Source organism: Suncus etruscus, chromosome 3 (assembly GCF_024139225.1).
Source record: "Suncus etruscus isolate mSunEtr1 chromosome 3, mSunEtr1.pri.cur, whole genome shotgun sequence".
NCBI lineage: Eukaryota > Metazoa > Chordata > Mammalia > Eulipotyphla > Soricidae > Suncus > Suncus etruscus.
Window position 1 is genome coordinate 65,235,056 of NC_064850.1, and position 17,643 is coordinate 65,252,698.

Sequence of the window (17,643 nt, forward strand, 5' to 3'; positions counted from 1 at the left end):
GTCTTGCACATGGCCAACCCAGATTCAATCACTGGAATCCCATATCGTCCACTGCCAGGTTTAATTCCTGAGTGCAGAACTAGGAGTAAACCCTGGACATCACCCTGTGTGGGCACCCTCTACCCTCCCAAAAAAGTCACAAAGACATAGTCATAACCAGAAAGTCACATAATGACATAGTCAGAACCAAAGAGACAAATCAAACTTCATGAGAATATAACCTAAAACTCTACCATGTGGAAAATCCTACAAGTAAATCCATTTCTTCAACAACTAACATAAAAACAAAAAGATAAAGTTCTGTAAACTAAAAATACTTAGAAACAATATCAATGAAGTGCAGTGTAAAATTTGTTTAGATACTGACTTGAAAAAGCCAAGTGTAGGGGCTAGAGCAATAGTACAGCAGATAAAGTGTTTGCCTTGCAAGCAGCCAATCTGGGTTCAATCCTTGGCACCCCATCTGGTTCCCCAAGAACTGTCAGAAGTAATTCCTGAGTGCAGAGCCAGGAGTAACTCCAGAGCATAGTCAAGTGTGGTCCAAAATTTTTAATTAAAAAAAAAAATTTAAGTTAAAAAAAGAAAGAAAGAAAGAAAAAGGAAAGCCCAAGAAGCACAGGACCCATTTCTGAGATAACAGAGAGAGACATCAACCAACAATTACTATTGGATATCTATTATCATGGAGATTGTCAACACTGTTGTCAAAAAGGCATTGCAATTATGGTTTAAGAAATTTATGTTAGAAATTTTAGAAATTCTTACATTAAGACTAAGAAGGGCCATTATCTATTTCCTGTAAGTCTGGAAATTTTCAAAATGAAAAGTTCAATAACACAATAATGAAATTCCATGAGTCATTCCTCCCAGTCATACCACGATTTCTATTCTATTTGCATTTCACCTTCCTAGCTTCCCAGCATTTGTCCCTTGAATTAAAGTTGCAATACAGACTGAAAAATATGATGTGACATACCTGTAGTAGCAGTGGCTAAAGTGACAAGATTCTTTCTTAGCATATCATAGAGAGGGCTGTCAAAGAAATTTTTTTAAAAATTAACATGTTTTTCATTAAAATATTAAATGTATTTTTGACTGCTATCTCTCAACTTTGTAATATATTCAGAGGCAGAAACTTTTGGGTTGTTTTTGGTTTGTTTTGGAAGGTGTATCTTATCCAGTGGTGCTCAGAGATTGCTCCCAGTGGTTCCTGGAAGAAACTGGAGCAACCAGTAAGTCATCTTTTGGGCTCCTCTGAGACAAAAAATTTCCTTCTCTAGAATAGATTTATTATTTTTCAGCCACACCCAGCAGTGGTCTGGGCTTACTCAGGCTCTACACTCTGGAATCACTCCTCGTACAGCTCAAGGAACCATACAGTGCCAGAAATTAAACCCAGGTAGCAATTTGCAAGGTAAACACCCTATACTCTATTCTAGCTCTCTGCCCCACCCCAAGGTAGATTTCTTATGGTTCAGTAGTCAAGAGATGGCAGCTCATGGTATAGTAGAAGATGTGTGATGCAAGTCATTTTTTTAAAAAAATGTAATTGAACTTGGAGGCAGGCAAAGACAATACAGAGGATAGGTCTCTTGCCTTGCATACATTCCCAAATTCAATCCCTGGCACTCCATATGGTTCCCTGAGCCCTGCATGGGTGATCCCTAAGCAACACCAAGGGTGGCCCAAATACAAAAATATAAAAAATAAAACTGAACTTGGAGGTTTAATTTCTAATTCCAATCATTAAAAAAAAAAAGAAAAAAAAATAGAGCCCAGAGAGATAGCACAGCGGCGTTTGCCTTGCAAGCAGCCGATCCAGGACCAAAGGTGGTTGGTTCGAATCCCAATGTCCCATATGGTCCCCCGTGCCTGCCAGGAGCTATTTCTGAGCAGACAGCCAGGAGTAACCCCTGAACACCGCCGGGTGTGGCCCCCCCCCCAAAAAAAATAAAAAAAAAATAAAAAAAAAAAAAAAAAATAAAAAATAAATAAAAAAAATAAAAAAATAACAAAAAAGAAAAAATAAAATATAGCAGTGTTTAAATAAAAAATATTATTTAAAAAAAAGAAGAAAATATAGCCAGGAATAACCACTGAGAGCCACCAGGTATGGTCCCAAAACAAATGGGCCAGATAGCAAGCACAGTGGTAGGGCATTTGCCTTGCATACAGCACTGAAGGTGGTGCGAATCCCAGTATCTCATATGGTTTGTTCCCCCTTCTCTCTCCCCCCCCCCCTCAAGCTCGCCAGGAGCGATTCTAAGCACAGAGCCAGGAGTAACCCCTGAGCGCTGCCAGGTGTGACCCATAAACCAAAAAAATTTTAAAAAATATCAAGATGCTCAAGATTAAACTAATGGTAATCTTTAATACCATAAAAAATTTAACGCCGGAGAGATAGCACGGAGGTAAGGCATTTGCCTTTCATGCAGAAGGTCGGTGGTTCAAATCCCGGCATCCCATATGGTCCCCTGAGCCTGCCAGGAGTGATTTCTGAGCATAGAGCCAGGAGTAACCCCTGAGCGCTGCCGGGTATGACCCCTCCCCCCAAAATTTAATTAACATGGACCAGACCAATAGCACAGTGGGTAAGGCATTTGCCTTGTACGTGACTGACCTGGGGTTCAATCACTACTATCCCATATGGTCTTCTGAACCTGACAGGAATTATTTCTGAGCAGAGAGACAGGATAAGCCCTGAGCATGGCCGAGTGTGGGCCAAAAACAAAAAACAGGGGCCGGAGCGGTGGCACAAGCGGTAAGGCATCTGGCTTGCCCGCACTAGCCTAGGACAGACCATGGTTTGATCCTCCAGCATCCCATATGGTTCCCCAAGCCAGGAGCAACTTCTGAGTGCATAGCCAGGAGTAACCAAAGCATCACTGGATATGGTCCAAAAACAAACAAACAAAGAATTAACATGAAACAGGATGAGAACATAGTGGTTAGGGCATATGGCAGACCCAGGTTCAATCCCCAGCATCCCATACAGTGCCCTTAGCACAACCAGGAATAACCACTGAGTATCACCGGGTATGGTCCCAAAACAAAACAAACATAATGATGGTATTTATTCAGTGAACATTATCAGGGATGATTCCAGAGCAGAGCCACAAATGGCCAGATCATCACATTGGGTTTGGCCCAAAACTAACAAAAAACCAAGCAAACAAAGAAGATTTACTGGGTTGAAGAGAGCTCAATGAAGGAGACCAATACCACCGATCCCCAGAACACTGTTCAGGTCCCCAGGCAATAAGTTGAGAGTAAACCCTGAGTACCCTAGGTGTGCCCCCCCAAACAAAAAAATATTGACATTTTATTCAGCATAGAGTGGGGAACTAGATCATGCCTGGCTATGCTCAGGGGTCAACCACCAGTGGTGCTCAGGTTACCATACTCAATGTTGGGAGATTAAACATGGGTTGATTGTATGCAAGGCAAAAGTCTTACCTCCTATGCATTCCTTCTTGGATTTACATTTTATTTCACTAGCTAATAGCACCCCAACTGGGCATCCCCTAATAATAATCCTCTCAAGGAGTTATTTTTAATATTATAATTTGGGAATTAGAGTGTGAGTTTTATAAAAGTAAAATAAATGAGCTCAGAAGGAGCAATCACTACAAAGTATGCAAAAACTGCTTGCTTCTCAATTACTAATCAGATTTTGACTGTGTACGTTAATAATCATATAGCCCTGCAGTTAAAGTACTAGATCAGTAGTTCTAATGTAATCCTTAGAAAGTGCATTCTCTTCAAACTGTGCAGCAACACCCCATTTCTCTCATCAGTTCATTTATCACCTCTCTATAATTAAGCACAAAATTTAAACCTGAGACAGCATGCTACCTCCTACTGATTAGATAGTATATTCATTCTGCATGAAGCACACTTCAACTAGTCCTCTCAGGTCCGTGCTTTCTCTTTTTTATGTTTTTGTTTGTTTGCTTTTTGGGGCCATACCCTGTGACATTCAGGGATTACTCCTGGCTATGAACTCAGAATACGCTCCTGGCTTGGGGTACCATATGGGATGCTGGGGATTGATCCCAGGTCCGTCCTGGGTCAGCCGCATGCAAGGCAAACACCCTACCACTGTGCGATTGCTCTGGCCCCTGGTTCGTTTTCTCTAAATTATCCTTTACTCTCAGTGCAAAAAGCCTTGGACCACCATCTTCCCCTCCAAAGACCCTAAATTCCATTCACAAGACAGCTTCCTATACTTGTAGCAAACTCATGAGAAACAGTCACATATACATTGGTACAATTTAGTTAAGCTGGGAAAGAGAATCTATTGTCCCACTTCCCCTGGAACTGAATACAACCGGAAATATCTTGCTTACTTCTAAATCAGCAATTGCCTCAATACACCTAACAGATAAAGGCTCTTAAATATTAGCCGACTGAAGGAATAGAGATTAAATGATTAGATAATGAGTACCTCCAAAATATAAACTCTCATTCATTTACCTTGGATCTTTCACGGAGAAGCTCTGCCGTCCCAGTAGTTCTCCCAAAAGATCACCGCCACAATACACCATATGCTGCTCCTGTTTGTCATAAAGTTGCTTCACCATTATATACTGGCCTAGAAAGTGCATGACCTGCATGAAAATAAAATACCAGATCTGTCCAGCTGGCACAATATATATATATATATATATATATATATATATATATATATATATACACACATATACAAAACATGGGAAATAAAGTTAGCTGCTAGAGAGAAATAAGGAAATTTAAGGGCATAACTGCCATGCCTTTGTAAAGCCTCCTGTAACAGGAGAGCATTGAGAGCACTGCCCATAACAGGTAAGTCGACCCACCTTCTACCATTCTGGACACGAATAGGCCACAGCTCTTTTAGAACAGAAATGTACTGTTCTGGCAGCCAGAAAGAGTAGTGAACACACTTATGTATGCCTTTAAAATTTCCTTTTAATTCAGTTCAAATAAAAAGATTCTATACCACTATATATACTATATACTATTATAGTCACAAAACATAAATGTGCTGGGCCATAAAAAAAAAACTTTCCAACTTCGGGAACATATACCTATGCAAGTTCACTTGTTTTGGAAAATAAAATACAATGTACAGTAAGACATTAGCATTGTAACTGCATAAAGCATAGAATCTAAGTATCAAATAAAAATGCTTTTTTTTTTTTTTTTGTAAAAGATCACAAAGGGCATGAACAATGCCTCAAAGAAATGGAGCAGAGGTTCACTCTCTGGTACCACATGGTCTCAGAACCACTGAGAGCAATCTCCATGTTGGGAGTAACCCCAAGCACTACTAGTTATGGCTCAAAAGAAACAAACAAAAAGTCACAAAGGAAGGGACTATAACAAGGCAAATCATAATTTTGTTGTTGTTGTTTTGGGACCACACCCAGAGGTATTCAGGGCTTACTACAGGCCCTGTGCTCAGAAATCACTCCTAGCAGACTCAGGGAATATGGGATTCGAATTGGTCCTGGGTTGGATGCTAGCAAGCTAAATGCCTTACCCATCACACTGTTGCTATGGCCCCTAAATCATGATTTTAAAGTAACTTAGGAGCCAGAAAGCAGGTGTTAAGGCACCTGCTCTGCACTTAGCCGATTCTTATTCCATTCTCAGCTTTGCACATAGCCTTTTTTTTTTTTTTTTTTGGGTCAACACTTGGTGGTGCTCAGGGGTTACTCCTGGCTCTGTGGTCAGAAATTGCCCCTGACAGGTACAGAGAACCATATGAAATGCTGATATTAGAACCAACATCCATCCTGGGTCAGCTGCGAGAAAGGCTGTGCTATCACTCCAGCCCTGCACATAACTTTTTTTTTTGTTTTTGGGCCACACCCGGTGATGCTCAGGGGTTACTCTTGGCCAAGTGCTCAGAAATTGCTACTAGCTTGAAGGACCATATGGGACACCAGGGATCAAACCCAAGTCCATCCTGGGTCAGCTGCATGCAAGGCAAAAACGCCCCACTGCTGTGCTATCTCTTTGGCCCCTGCACACAGCCTTTTAAGCACTGGCAGGAGTGATACTTGAGCATAAAGCCAGATAAGTCAGCTATGACTGATGCCTCCACCCCACCAATGACTCAGTCAGAACCTGGGATATGGCTCAGTGGAAAGCATATGTCTGTGTAAGGCCAAGGCCATGGATTCAATCTTTGGAATCACACATTAAAAGTGACTCAAGGGGGGCCGGGCGGTGGCGCAAGAGGTAAGGTGCCTGCCTTGCCTGCGCTAGCTTTGGACGGACCACAGTTAGATCCCCCGGCGTCCCATATGGTCCCCCAAGCCAGGAGCAACTTCTGAGCGCATAGCCAGGAGTAACCCCTGAGCATTACCGGGTGTGGCCCAAAAACCAAAAAAAAAAAAAAAAAAAAGTGATTCAAGGGCCAAAAACCAAAAAAAAAAAAAAAAAAAAAGTGATTCAAGGGCCCGAACGAAAGCATGGAGGTAGGGCGTTTGCCTTGCATGTAGAAGGATGGTGGTTCAAATCCCGGTGTCCCATATTCCTGAGCCTGCCAGGAGTGATTTCTGAAAATAGATTCAGAAGTAACCCCTGAAAGCTGCCAGGTGTGGCCCAAAAACAAACAAAAATGTGATTCAAAACTTCAAAAGACTATGTTTTCCCTGTTTCCTGCAGGCAGCATATTTTAATTTCTTAAGGACTAAAGAAGTTCAGGGCATGAGGCCAACCCCAAGTTAAACCCCAGTACTACACATGGTTGCCCAAGCACCACCAGGAGTGACCTCTAAACAGAGCCAGGAGTAAGCCCCAACTAGCACTACCAGGTTTGGCTCAAGCTATCCCTCAAAATTACTTAAATTTACTTAACAAGAACTCAGCTGTTACAGATTAGAAGCAAACCTAAGCAGCTGTCTTTATTTTAGACCCAAACTTTGCATATTCTATTAGATATTTGTTCAGCAGTTTTCCCACACTGTTCCCATTACATTGGGGTATTAGTGTTCCTAGGCTCCCCTCCATATTAGCCAATATATCCCAGTAATAATAAAGCTCTCATCAATCAATGAAAATACAAAATAAGGAAGCATATCTACTACAAAAAAAGTGTATCTACCACAAAAAATGTTGCTTTTGTCTTCAAGGGGTGGGGTTTTTTTTGAGGGGTAGGGCGGGAGGGGATGTTTGGCTACACTGGTGGTATGAAGGGCTTTCTTCTGGTTCTGCACTCAGGGATTACTAATAGAGAGGTTTAGGGAACCATACGTTTGTGCCGGGCATCGAACCCTGGTCAACCACGTACAAGGCACATGCCCTACTAAATGTGCTATCACTCCAGCCCTGGATGAGAACAGAGATCTTGGGGGATCATATGAGGGGTACTGGGGATCAAAACCAGATTGACCACTATAAGGCAAGTGTCTTACCCATTGTATTATTGTTCCAGTCCTGGTCTTCATATCTACTTAAAAGACATTTGAGAATCCCCATAAGCATTCGGAGCAAAAAAAGATCTCTCTCTAAAGGGATGTGTGCCATTCTGTCAATACTCAAGTCAAACAGTGAGGCTAAACTCAGCATTGGTGGCCACAAGAGTGAATTTTGGGAAGCCAGAGTAGAGTGGGTAGGACACTTGCCTTATACATGGCCAACCCAGATCTGATCCGCAGTATTTCATGATTCACTGACTCATCCCCAAGTGCAATGCAACAAGTAAATCCTGAGCACCACTGGGTATTGGTATTGCCCAAAAACAAAGTAAAGTTTTACTGCATATGCTTAAAAAACAAAGAGAAATTTAAGGGTCTTAATGCAGATTCTCTGGTCATCAAACATACTCAGATAAACAAAGAACCCAAAATGCACAGCAGAACTTATGGAACAGAACCAGAGCGATGGTAGAGCACGTAGGTACTTACTTGCCTTACACACAGAGGACCTAGGTTTGATCCCAGGCATCCCATAAAGTCCCCCAAGCACTGCCAGGAATGACTCCTAAGTGCAGAGCCAGGATAACACTGAACATGGCCAGATGTGGCTAAAAAAAAACAAACTAAAAGAACCATTTGGAGGGCCAGAACAATAGCACAGCAGGTAGGGCATTTGCCTAGCATGGAAAAATCCATTCTGGGGGCCGGAGAGATAACATGGAGGTAGGGCCATTTGCCTGGCATGCAGAAGGATGGTGGTTCGAATTCCCTGAGCCTGCCAGGAGCGATTTCTGAGCATAGAGCCAGGAGTAACCCCTGAGCGTTGTCAGGTGGTGACCCAAAAACCAAAAACAAAAGGGGGGGCCGGAGAGATAGCATGGAGGTAAGGCATTTGCCTCGCATGCAGAAGGTCGATGGTTCGAATCCCGGCATCCCATATGGTCCCAAGCCTGCCAGGAGCGGTTTCTGAGCAGAGCCAGGAGTAACCCCTGAGAGTTGCCGGGTGTGATCAAAACAAAACAAAACAAAACAAAAACAAAAACAAAAAAACAAAACAAAAAAATTTGTTCTGTCAGAAGGACAAAGACAAGTACTAGGTGATCTCTCTCACATGTACGTATAAAGAAACAGGAAGAAAACTGACAATGGTCAATGAAAATAAACACTGAGATCCTGCCAAGAGTAATGAGGCTACAGGGAGGAAAAACACATAGGAGCAGTGGAGAGGAAGATTGCCTTTCTAGTGATGGCTGAGGTGAGCAACACTCAGGTAACACTAAATAGTAATATTATTGCAAATCATCATACGTAGAAAAAAAATTGATGAAAAATTTTAAGAAATGGACATGGGGTTGGCATGGTAGCACTGCCTGCCAGTGGAGCCTTACATGTGGCCAAATAGGGTTTGATCCCAGCATCCCACATAGTCCCCTGAGCCTGCCGAGAGTAATTTCTGAGCGCAGAGCCAGGATTAACCCCTGGGCGCTGCTGGGTGTGGTCAAAAAAAAGGAAAAGAAACAGAGCCCAAAATAATGCATTTAATTTAAAACAATAAGGATAAGTTGCTCATTTTTGTTTTCGGATCATACCTGGCTGTGATCTTGTGTTTATTTTTGGCTCTGTGCTCATGAATCACTCCTGGTGTATTTGGGGGACTATATGCAGTGCCAGGAATAGAACCCAGGTTGTCTACACACAAAGCAAGCACTTTTTTACCCACTATCTCTCAACCTAAAAATGCAAATTCTAAAAATCTGAAATGCCTTAAGATTTGTCTAAAGGGCTATAATGACTTAGGAGACAGTACTGCTGAGAACTCTTAGGCTTCAAAGAAAAGTCTTCTAAAAAGCCTCAATAATTTTGATTCTTCTGAAGGTTAAGTCGACTCTATTAAACACAAGCAATTTGAAAAGATAACAATTTAATATTCTAATCTTTTCTAATAGAAGAATTCAAAAATTCTGGTATCATTGTGAGGTAGGCAGTTATAAAGTTGCTGATAGCTGAGTTTCAATCTAACAATGTTCCAATACCCATCCCTTCATCATCTTACAACCATCAGTGTCCCAGTTTCCCATCAGCTTCCCACTCAGCCTTTCTTCTATGAAGGCACTTTTCAATTTTAGCTGTTGAAATAAAAACTTAGGACCTAAATAAGTTAGTTAAATGCATAAATGTTTAAAATAACTTCGTGCCCAGAAGAGAATCTGACACATACATAATGAAAAATACTGCATTTAATGTTGCCTGTCAGCAACCACCATAAATCAGGATGTCAGATTTTACATTCCAACTTTGAGATCAACAAATATATACTAATCTTATGATTAAGCTGTTAACACACTTCAAAAAGAAATTTAAGAGAAATATGAAATTCAACTTAATAGCCTTTTTTTTTCTTTAGGAATTGGAGGGTCTTCCAAGTGGTACTCAGGGGGTCTCGCCAGCCACGCTGGCATTTCAGTGAAAGGAACCAAGGATGTAGTTCTTCTGTTCAGGCCCTCTACTGCCAGGGCCTATATAACCACAACCAACTAAGGTCAGGGCCCTTCAGGGCTTAGCTTCATGTTAGCCAGGGGACCATGGAGTCTGGGGACCCAATCATTGTCTGCCCATGTAAAAGAGATATGTATTAAGCCCTGTACAACTTCTTCAGTCTAGAATTGTCTTGAAATAGAGCAAAGATTCCTATGTTCATTGCAGTACTATTCACAAGAGCCAGAGTCTGGAAACAAAACAGATGCATGGATAAAGAAACTATGGTACATCTACATAATGAAATACTATACAGCTGTTAGGAAAAATGAAGTCATGAAATCTGCTTATACGTGGACAGATATGGAGACTATTATGCTGAAAAAAAATGAATCGGGGAAAGGGATAGACATAGACTGATCACTCTTATTTGTAGAATATAAAAAATAGACATGAGTGGATCGTGAAGATGTGGTATATATACAGAAGAATACTACATAGCTATAAGGAATGATGCCATCAAATTCACTGCAACATGGATGAAACTGGAAGATATTATGTTAAACAAAGTATGACAGAAGAATAAATACAAGATAGTATTGTTTATATGTGGTGTTTAGAAGAATTACATGAAGAAAAGCAATGACTTAAATGGGATTTGCCAAGAACACTTTAGGCCTCAGAATACAGAGAGAAGGAAAGAAATTGAGTGGGGGTGAAATAACAGGAGACAGGGAATATAGAGTCTCAGGTGCATAATGGTATTAAGGACAGAACTAAACATCCAAGCCAGACAGACTCAACAATGAAATCATGAGACAAACTTTAACAACCAAATTTAAAAAGATGCCTATTATGATGGCAGGCTAGGGAGAGGGGTGGTGGCATGGAATGGACTCTGAAATATTGGTGGTAGAATTGGTCCTGAAACATTTTTTGTTTTTGGGTCACACCTGGCAGCTTTCAGGGGTTACTCCTGGCTCTATGCTCAGAAATTGCTCCTGGCAGACTCAGGGGAACATATGGGATACCAGGATTCGATCCACCATCCTTCTGCATGCAAAGCAAACTCCATGCTATCTCTCTGGCTCCTAAAAGTTTAAAGATTTTTAAGAAAAGGATAACATGGTAATAATATCCAGGGACAACAGAAACAAGGGCCAGAAAGACCAGTCACACATAGTGGGAGAGTGCACACAAGAAGGGACCACTATGGCAATGATTGTAGGAAATGATCACTCTAGACATGAATTAAATGCTGAAAGGAGGTAAAGTGATATGCATGATAACTCTATGCATGATCCCTCTCCAGTAAAATATTGCAAACCAGAGTCAAAAAAGAAAAAAAAAAGGGCCAAGGTTATAGTATCTTAGGTAGGGCTTTTGCCTTACACACAGACAAGCCAGATTCAATTCTCAAAGTCCCATATGGTCCCCCAACAGAGCTAGGAATAATTCTGAGAGTAGAGTCAGGAGTAAACCCTGAGTGCTACCAGGTATGGCCCAAAAGCAAAAAAAAAAGTAAAAGGGGAGACAGAAGGAGAGAAGGAGAGAGAGAGAGGGAGGGAGGGAGGGAGGGAGGGAGGGAGGGAGGGAGGGAGGGAGGGAGGGAGGGAGGGAGGGAGGGAAATCGAAAGGGGGGAAGAGAGTGAGAGACAGAGAGAGAGAGAGAGAGAGAGAGAGAGAGAGAGAGAGAGAGAGAGAGAGAGAGAGAGTTGCCAATACAGGCAGCAGACCCAGGTTCAATTACCAATATCCTACATAGTCCCCAAGATGTGACCCAAAAACAAATGTCTGACAGAGGCAGCTGGGAGGGAGGGCAGGGGATACATTGGTGTTAGAAATGTGCACTGCACTGGTGAAGGGTGTTGTACAACCAGTGTTAAGATACACTGAACTGTGTATCTCGTGGTGATTTGATTGAAGAATTTATTTATATATTTAAAAATAAAATAGAATAGAGCAAAAGTTGGAAGAGGGAGGGGAAAAAAGAGTAAAGGTTGCCTCTAGAATTTCAGAAACAGAGCTTCCTTTCTTAGGTCTGATTTCAGAAATACATAAAAGTCAACAGCTCAGCATTTCTTAAGAAGTGAAATTTTCATGTTGGACAAAGTACAGGAGGCAAGACACATGAAAGTTTGATCCTAGCACTACAGAGGTTCGCAGTGACCACTGACAGGGGTTTGTTTCTGTACAGAGACAGGAACAAGCCCAAAGCAACTCAGCGTGATGCTGCCTCCCCACCCTCAAAATAATAGATGAGGTTCCCCTCTCCCTACCCTACCCCCAAATATAAAAGTTGAAACAAAACATGTGAGTGCTCACCTCCTTCACCGTGAACATTTCACCCTGTGCACCTGCTGCCTGCAAAATCTTCAAAAGTGGGAGCTTGGGCCGTACCTAATATAAACAAAAATAAACCTGATTTTATATCAATTAGATTAATTTTTGAAGCAACTATAAACCAAGAAATATTTTTCCAACAAAATCTAGTAGATATCATCAAAAATCCTGATGCATAAAATAATTGATGCATTTGTTACCTTCCTAAAAAAGCCATTGTTTTTCTAAAATTACTAAAAATACCACATCTACACTTATTAGGATTGCTGTAAAGATAAAAAAAAAGATAAAAAGCCTGTTCTAATTAGAAAATTCTTTTTGTTTTTGTTTTTGAACCAGAATGTCTGTCAGGGCTCTGCTCTAACTGCACTTGTGGTGGGGTTCAGAGGAGCCTGACTAGCTCTCCAACCCTATCTAATCTCTTACAATCAACTTTGTCTCTTCTCAGTTTTGATCCAAAACATTTTTCAAATTCTTTTTTATCATTTGATTTACTGGGGTTTGGGTGGGGGGGAGTTGTTTGTTTTTTGGGCCACACTCAGTGACACTCAGGATACTTCTGGCCATGCGCCCAGAAATTGCTCCTGGCTCAGGGGACCATATGGGATGCTAGGGATCAAACCCAGGTCCATCCTGGGTCAGCGGCATGCAAGGCAAAGGCCCTATCACTGTGCTATCGCTCCAGCCCCTTTTCGTTTTGTTCTGGGGTCATACCCAGCAGCACTCGGGTTACTCCTGGCTCTGCACTCAGAAATAACTTTTGGCAGGCTCAAGGGACTACATGGGATGCCAGTGATCGAACCAGGATCAGTCCCAAGTAGGCTGCATACAAGGCAAACATCCTACTTCTGTGTTATCACTCCAGCCCCTCATTTAATTTTCAATTTTTTTAAATCTTTATATGAAATTTACTTTTGATTGAGGTTGAGAGAACTTCATTTGTTTCTTTCCAAAGATAGCCAATTAGTCAAGACCATATAGTACATATTTTACCTTTTCTCCCACCAAAGCCAAATTCCACCCTTTTCATATATTAAGATAGATACAGCATATTATGCAATGCTTATAAAAACACAAGATATATATTTATAGGTTTGGGTTTTTGGGTGAGTTTTTCCTGCCTTTGGGGGCCACGTCCAGAGGTAATCAACAGCTATTTCTGGCTTAGAGAATATGCATTGCCATTAACATACAAGAGTCCTATCTCCAGTATGCATTTTTACACAGTAGGAAAAAGGTTTAGAATAAGATGCAACAACTGGGCCCAGAGAGATAGCACAGCGGCGTTTGCCTTGCAAGCAGCCGATCTAGGACCAAAGGTGGTTGGTTCGAATCGCGGTGTCCCATAAGGTCCCCCGTGCCTGCCAGGAGCTATTTCTGAGCAGACAGCCAGGAGTAACCCTTGAGCACTGCCGGGTGTGACCCAAAAACAAAAACAAAACAAACAAAAAAAAAAAAAAATATATATATATATATATATCTAATAAAAATACACTCAGGGTGCCGGAGAGATAGCATGGAGGTAAGGCTTTTGCCTTGCATGCAGAAGGACGGTGGCTCGAATCCTGGCATCCCATATGGTCCCCCGAGCCTGCCAGGAGCTATTTCTGAGCAGACAGCCAGGAGTAACCCCTGAGCAACGCCGGGTGTGGCCCAAAAAAAAAAGAAAAAAAAGACGCAACATCTTAATGTTTTATCTTGGAGGAAAGGACTCTGGGAGAAGAAACAATATGGTCAAAGGAATAAAAACATTAAACTTTAGGCCCAATGGTTAGTGGTTCAATAGAAGAGCACTTGCCTTACCTGAGAGGCCCTGAATTCAATTTCCAGTACCAATTGGTTTCCTGAGCACTGCCAGGATAGATCCTAGTAAATACCCCACCCACAAGCACCACTAAATGTAGCTTCAACTTCCTCACCAAAAACACTTTATCAAATACATTATTAAGTATGAGGTATTTGTTTTTAAGCATGCATTTTAGGCCATAGAGAAAGCTCAACAGGATGGCTGAGCCCATGCTTCTGCAAGCAATAAATCCAGGGTCAATCCCTGACACCTCATGGTACCCTAAACTCCAATCCCAGTCCCCAGACAGCCAGATGAATCAGGATTAGCATAAAGAAAACAGAAAAAAGGCTAGCTCTAGCCAGCATGGGATTTGGGGAGACCCCATGTCGAAGGCCTTCTCCCTAACTTGGGTTGCTGAGGGCCTTGATAGGCCCTCAACCGTCCCCTCTTCTGCCCCCAGCCTCCAAGCCTTCCTTCCCTGGGTGCCAGCCCAGGCGGCCAGACAAGGTGGGTGTCCGGTGGTCCCTCCTGGATGGGGTCCCAAGCTTGCCCCGCCCTTCCCCCAGCACTAGGTGGGAAGGGCACAGGGTGGAGGCGGGCAGATCCTAGCTTCCGGCTCTCTACCGAATCCTTTCTTGATCTGGAGGCTAGCTCTAGCAGACATGGTTTGGGGAGACCCCCGTGTTGAAGGCCTTCTCCCTAACTTGGGTTGCTGAGGGCCTTCATAGGCCCCCAGCCGTCCCCTCTTCTGCCCCCGGCCGCCAGGCCTTCCTTCCTGAGTGCCAGCCCAGGCGGCCAGACAAGGTGGGTGTCGGGTGGTCCCTCCAGGATGGTGGGTCCTAACTTGGGGTGTGCTGAGATTTGCTCGGTTGCTCTAAGTTTGTCACTGGCAATTTCTTACCAGTGTACATGTTCAAAATCGCAGTGCCCCCGCGCGCACAATATATATTAAGAGTATTCCCTATCCTTAAGTTATGTTTTGCGTATGCAGAATGTCCATTTTGTATTCTGCCCTTTCGCATACTCCTACAAAGCTCATTTTTACTCCTTAACTCTCACCCCCCCCCCACCATCAGTAACCAACATTACTCTTTTTATTTATTTATTTATTTTTGGTTTTGGGGCCACACCCGGCGGTGCTCAGGGGTTACTCCTGGCTGTCTGCTCAGAAATAGCTCCTGGCAGGCACGGGGGACCATATGGGACACCGGGATTTGAACCAATCACCTTTGGTCCTGGATCGGCTGCTTGCAAGGCAAACACTGCTGTGCTATCTCTCCGGGCCCAACATTACTCTTTTTAACTTCAGTACCGCAAAATCCTAATCACAGACCAAAGCCGTGCATTGGAACTAACAATCCCCAACTATTTCAAAAGACATAAAATGGACACGAATGTCTTTTGAATATTTTGTGTTTTTTTTCTCTGAAAGCTATAAGTCTTACTAAATATTCTCTTATACAGTGACGATTCTAACAAATTTTTATCTTTTCTTCTCTTTGTGAGCTGTTCAATAAGGAATTTTGGTAAAAAGAGTCCCCCTGTTTAATGCTTATGATTGAACCATGTCATGGGGATTGTTGGACTTTTTCTTATGACACCCATATGCGCCGATAACGTCACGTGGCATTGTTTCTTGTTTGCATAGGCACATTGAAATGGGAAAATACTATACATACAAATACGATCTTATCTAATAAAGATTGGAACACACAAATCTTTTAGTGCAACGGGACCTTACACCTTGAACATTGACATAATGACCTGGCACATGCCTCAGAAGAATGGGCATTCTCCATTCACCCCTGAACCAGGGAAGCCATCCACGAAACATTCAAGTTTGTCTATAACGTCACCTGAAAGCAATCCTCTACCAGGGAAGACCCTACCGCTGCTGACTTCGACCTGCTCAAAAGAGATTTCCCTTAACACTGAGAAGACTTAACAACAACGATCTGCTTACATGATTAATTGTGAGGTGAAACTAGAGGACACTCCACATCCTGACTTCAATGTAGGATATGCAGATTCCAGGATCTTTAATACAGAAACATGATACCAACAACAGAAACTGTGTGAAAAATAAAAGTGTGTTGGCACTACAGACAATGTCCTGGATTGGACAAACTAGCTTGCCTGGAGCCTAGAGTTGGTCTTATGCCAGGAAACTTCAGGGGTAGGGTCTCTTTGTATTTACGCCAAGGTTTTTCCTTTCCATGTCCCTCATATTTTGGTGGGTCTATGCAAACAACAATTGCCACTCTAACACCGTTTTTACTAACTCCTTTGACTCTAATCCTTAAAAAAAACCCACTTAAACTTAAAACTTTTTAGGTTAACTCAAACTAATATGCATGTGCATGGAAATGTAAAAAAAAAATATTATGCCTTTAATGTTTAAGGAGTTACATAAGTTTTATGGCTTTAGATTACTTTGTGTGCTGCTAAGAAATATTATAATGTATTACAATCTGGGGACTTGAGGTACAAAGTAATTGTTACATGGGTTCTGTTTTATTTATCTTAATGTTCTTTGGCTAAAAGTTCAAAGTTATGATATCAGCAAGGGGACTTTCTGAGAATTCTGTTTATGGGTGATTATTCTTCCACTGTAACTTTACCTTGTCCTCTTTCTTTGCATCTTTGTTCTCATAATTAAAAATAAAAAATTAAAAGAAAAAAGAAAATCACAATAGAAGTCAAAAAAAAAAAAGAAAACAGAAAAAAGAATGCATGTACAAGTCAAGGAAGTAACTCAACTGCAGATTACTGCTTGGCCTGGGTTCACTTTCAACACCATAAACAAATAGGTAAACAGGCAAATAGAATTATCTGCACATTATAATTAAAATTTTATTTCTAAAGAAAGCAAACTGAGTAAAATAAATTATGGGGCCAAAGCGGTGGCACAAGTGGTAAGGCGTCTCTTGACCACACTAGCCTAGGATGGACTGTGGCATCCCATATGGTCCCCAGGAACGATTTCTGAGTGCATGGCCAGGAGTAAACCCCTGAGCATCACTGGGTGTGGCCCCAAAACCAAAATAAATAAATAATTAATTAATTATAAAAACATAACTTGGTCCAGCTTCTCGACTAGGCACAAGTACCCTAAAACATACTAGGTAGCTTTTAAAATGCAACACTCTGAGCAACCTATTAACCTATTAAATAATTTCGCAAACAAAAATGTTTACAGTTACTATTTATATATGAAATTTTTTCACCCCAACCCCACCCACCTGAAAATTTTCATTTTATATCTTATTTTCAGTTGTTCAAGATTTAATTCAAGTTCTGTGCTCAGAAAGTACTCTTGCAGTACTTGGGACCATACACCATTAGGATCTAATCCAGGTCAGTTACATGCAAGGCAAGCACCTTATCCTTAAAGTCTCTTAAATCTTACATGAGAAAAATCTGTTATTTCTGCTCTACATAAAATCCTCTGGTCAGCAAGTTGTTGTATTTCCCAATCATTTTACTAAAATGTAAATAAATATAAAAATATTTAAAATTATTTACCTTATTGATTTGTTCTGGAGAGATTCTACAAGCACTACTAGATGTTGAACAATGGGCAGAGTTGGGAAGTGACGACATTTTGGCAGTAAAGAGTTTTCAATC

At 41.6% G+C, this 17,643-nt stretch overlaps 1 protein-coding gene across 1 annotated transcript in view; it reads right to left on the minus strand.

Annotated features, from left to right (window-relative positions):
- The window catches only part of MDM4 (MDM4 regulator of p53), a 36,552-nt gene extending 18,909 nt beyond the window's left edge, over positions 1-17,643 (minus strand). Inside the window, exons 1-4 of the mRNA XM_049770703.1 lie at positions 17,542-17,643; positions 12,210-12,284; positions 4,477-4,610; positions 977-1,032 (exon numbers count right to left, since the gene is read on the minus strand). Of these exons, the coding sequence (XP_049626660.1) occupies positions 977-1,032; positions 4,477-4,610; positions 12,210-12,284; positions 17,542-17,619 (343 nt within the window). The 5' untranslated portion in view covers positions 17,620-17,643. The remainder of the gene's footprint in view (positions 1-976; positions 1,033-4,476; positions 4,611-12,209; positions 12,285-17,541) is intronic.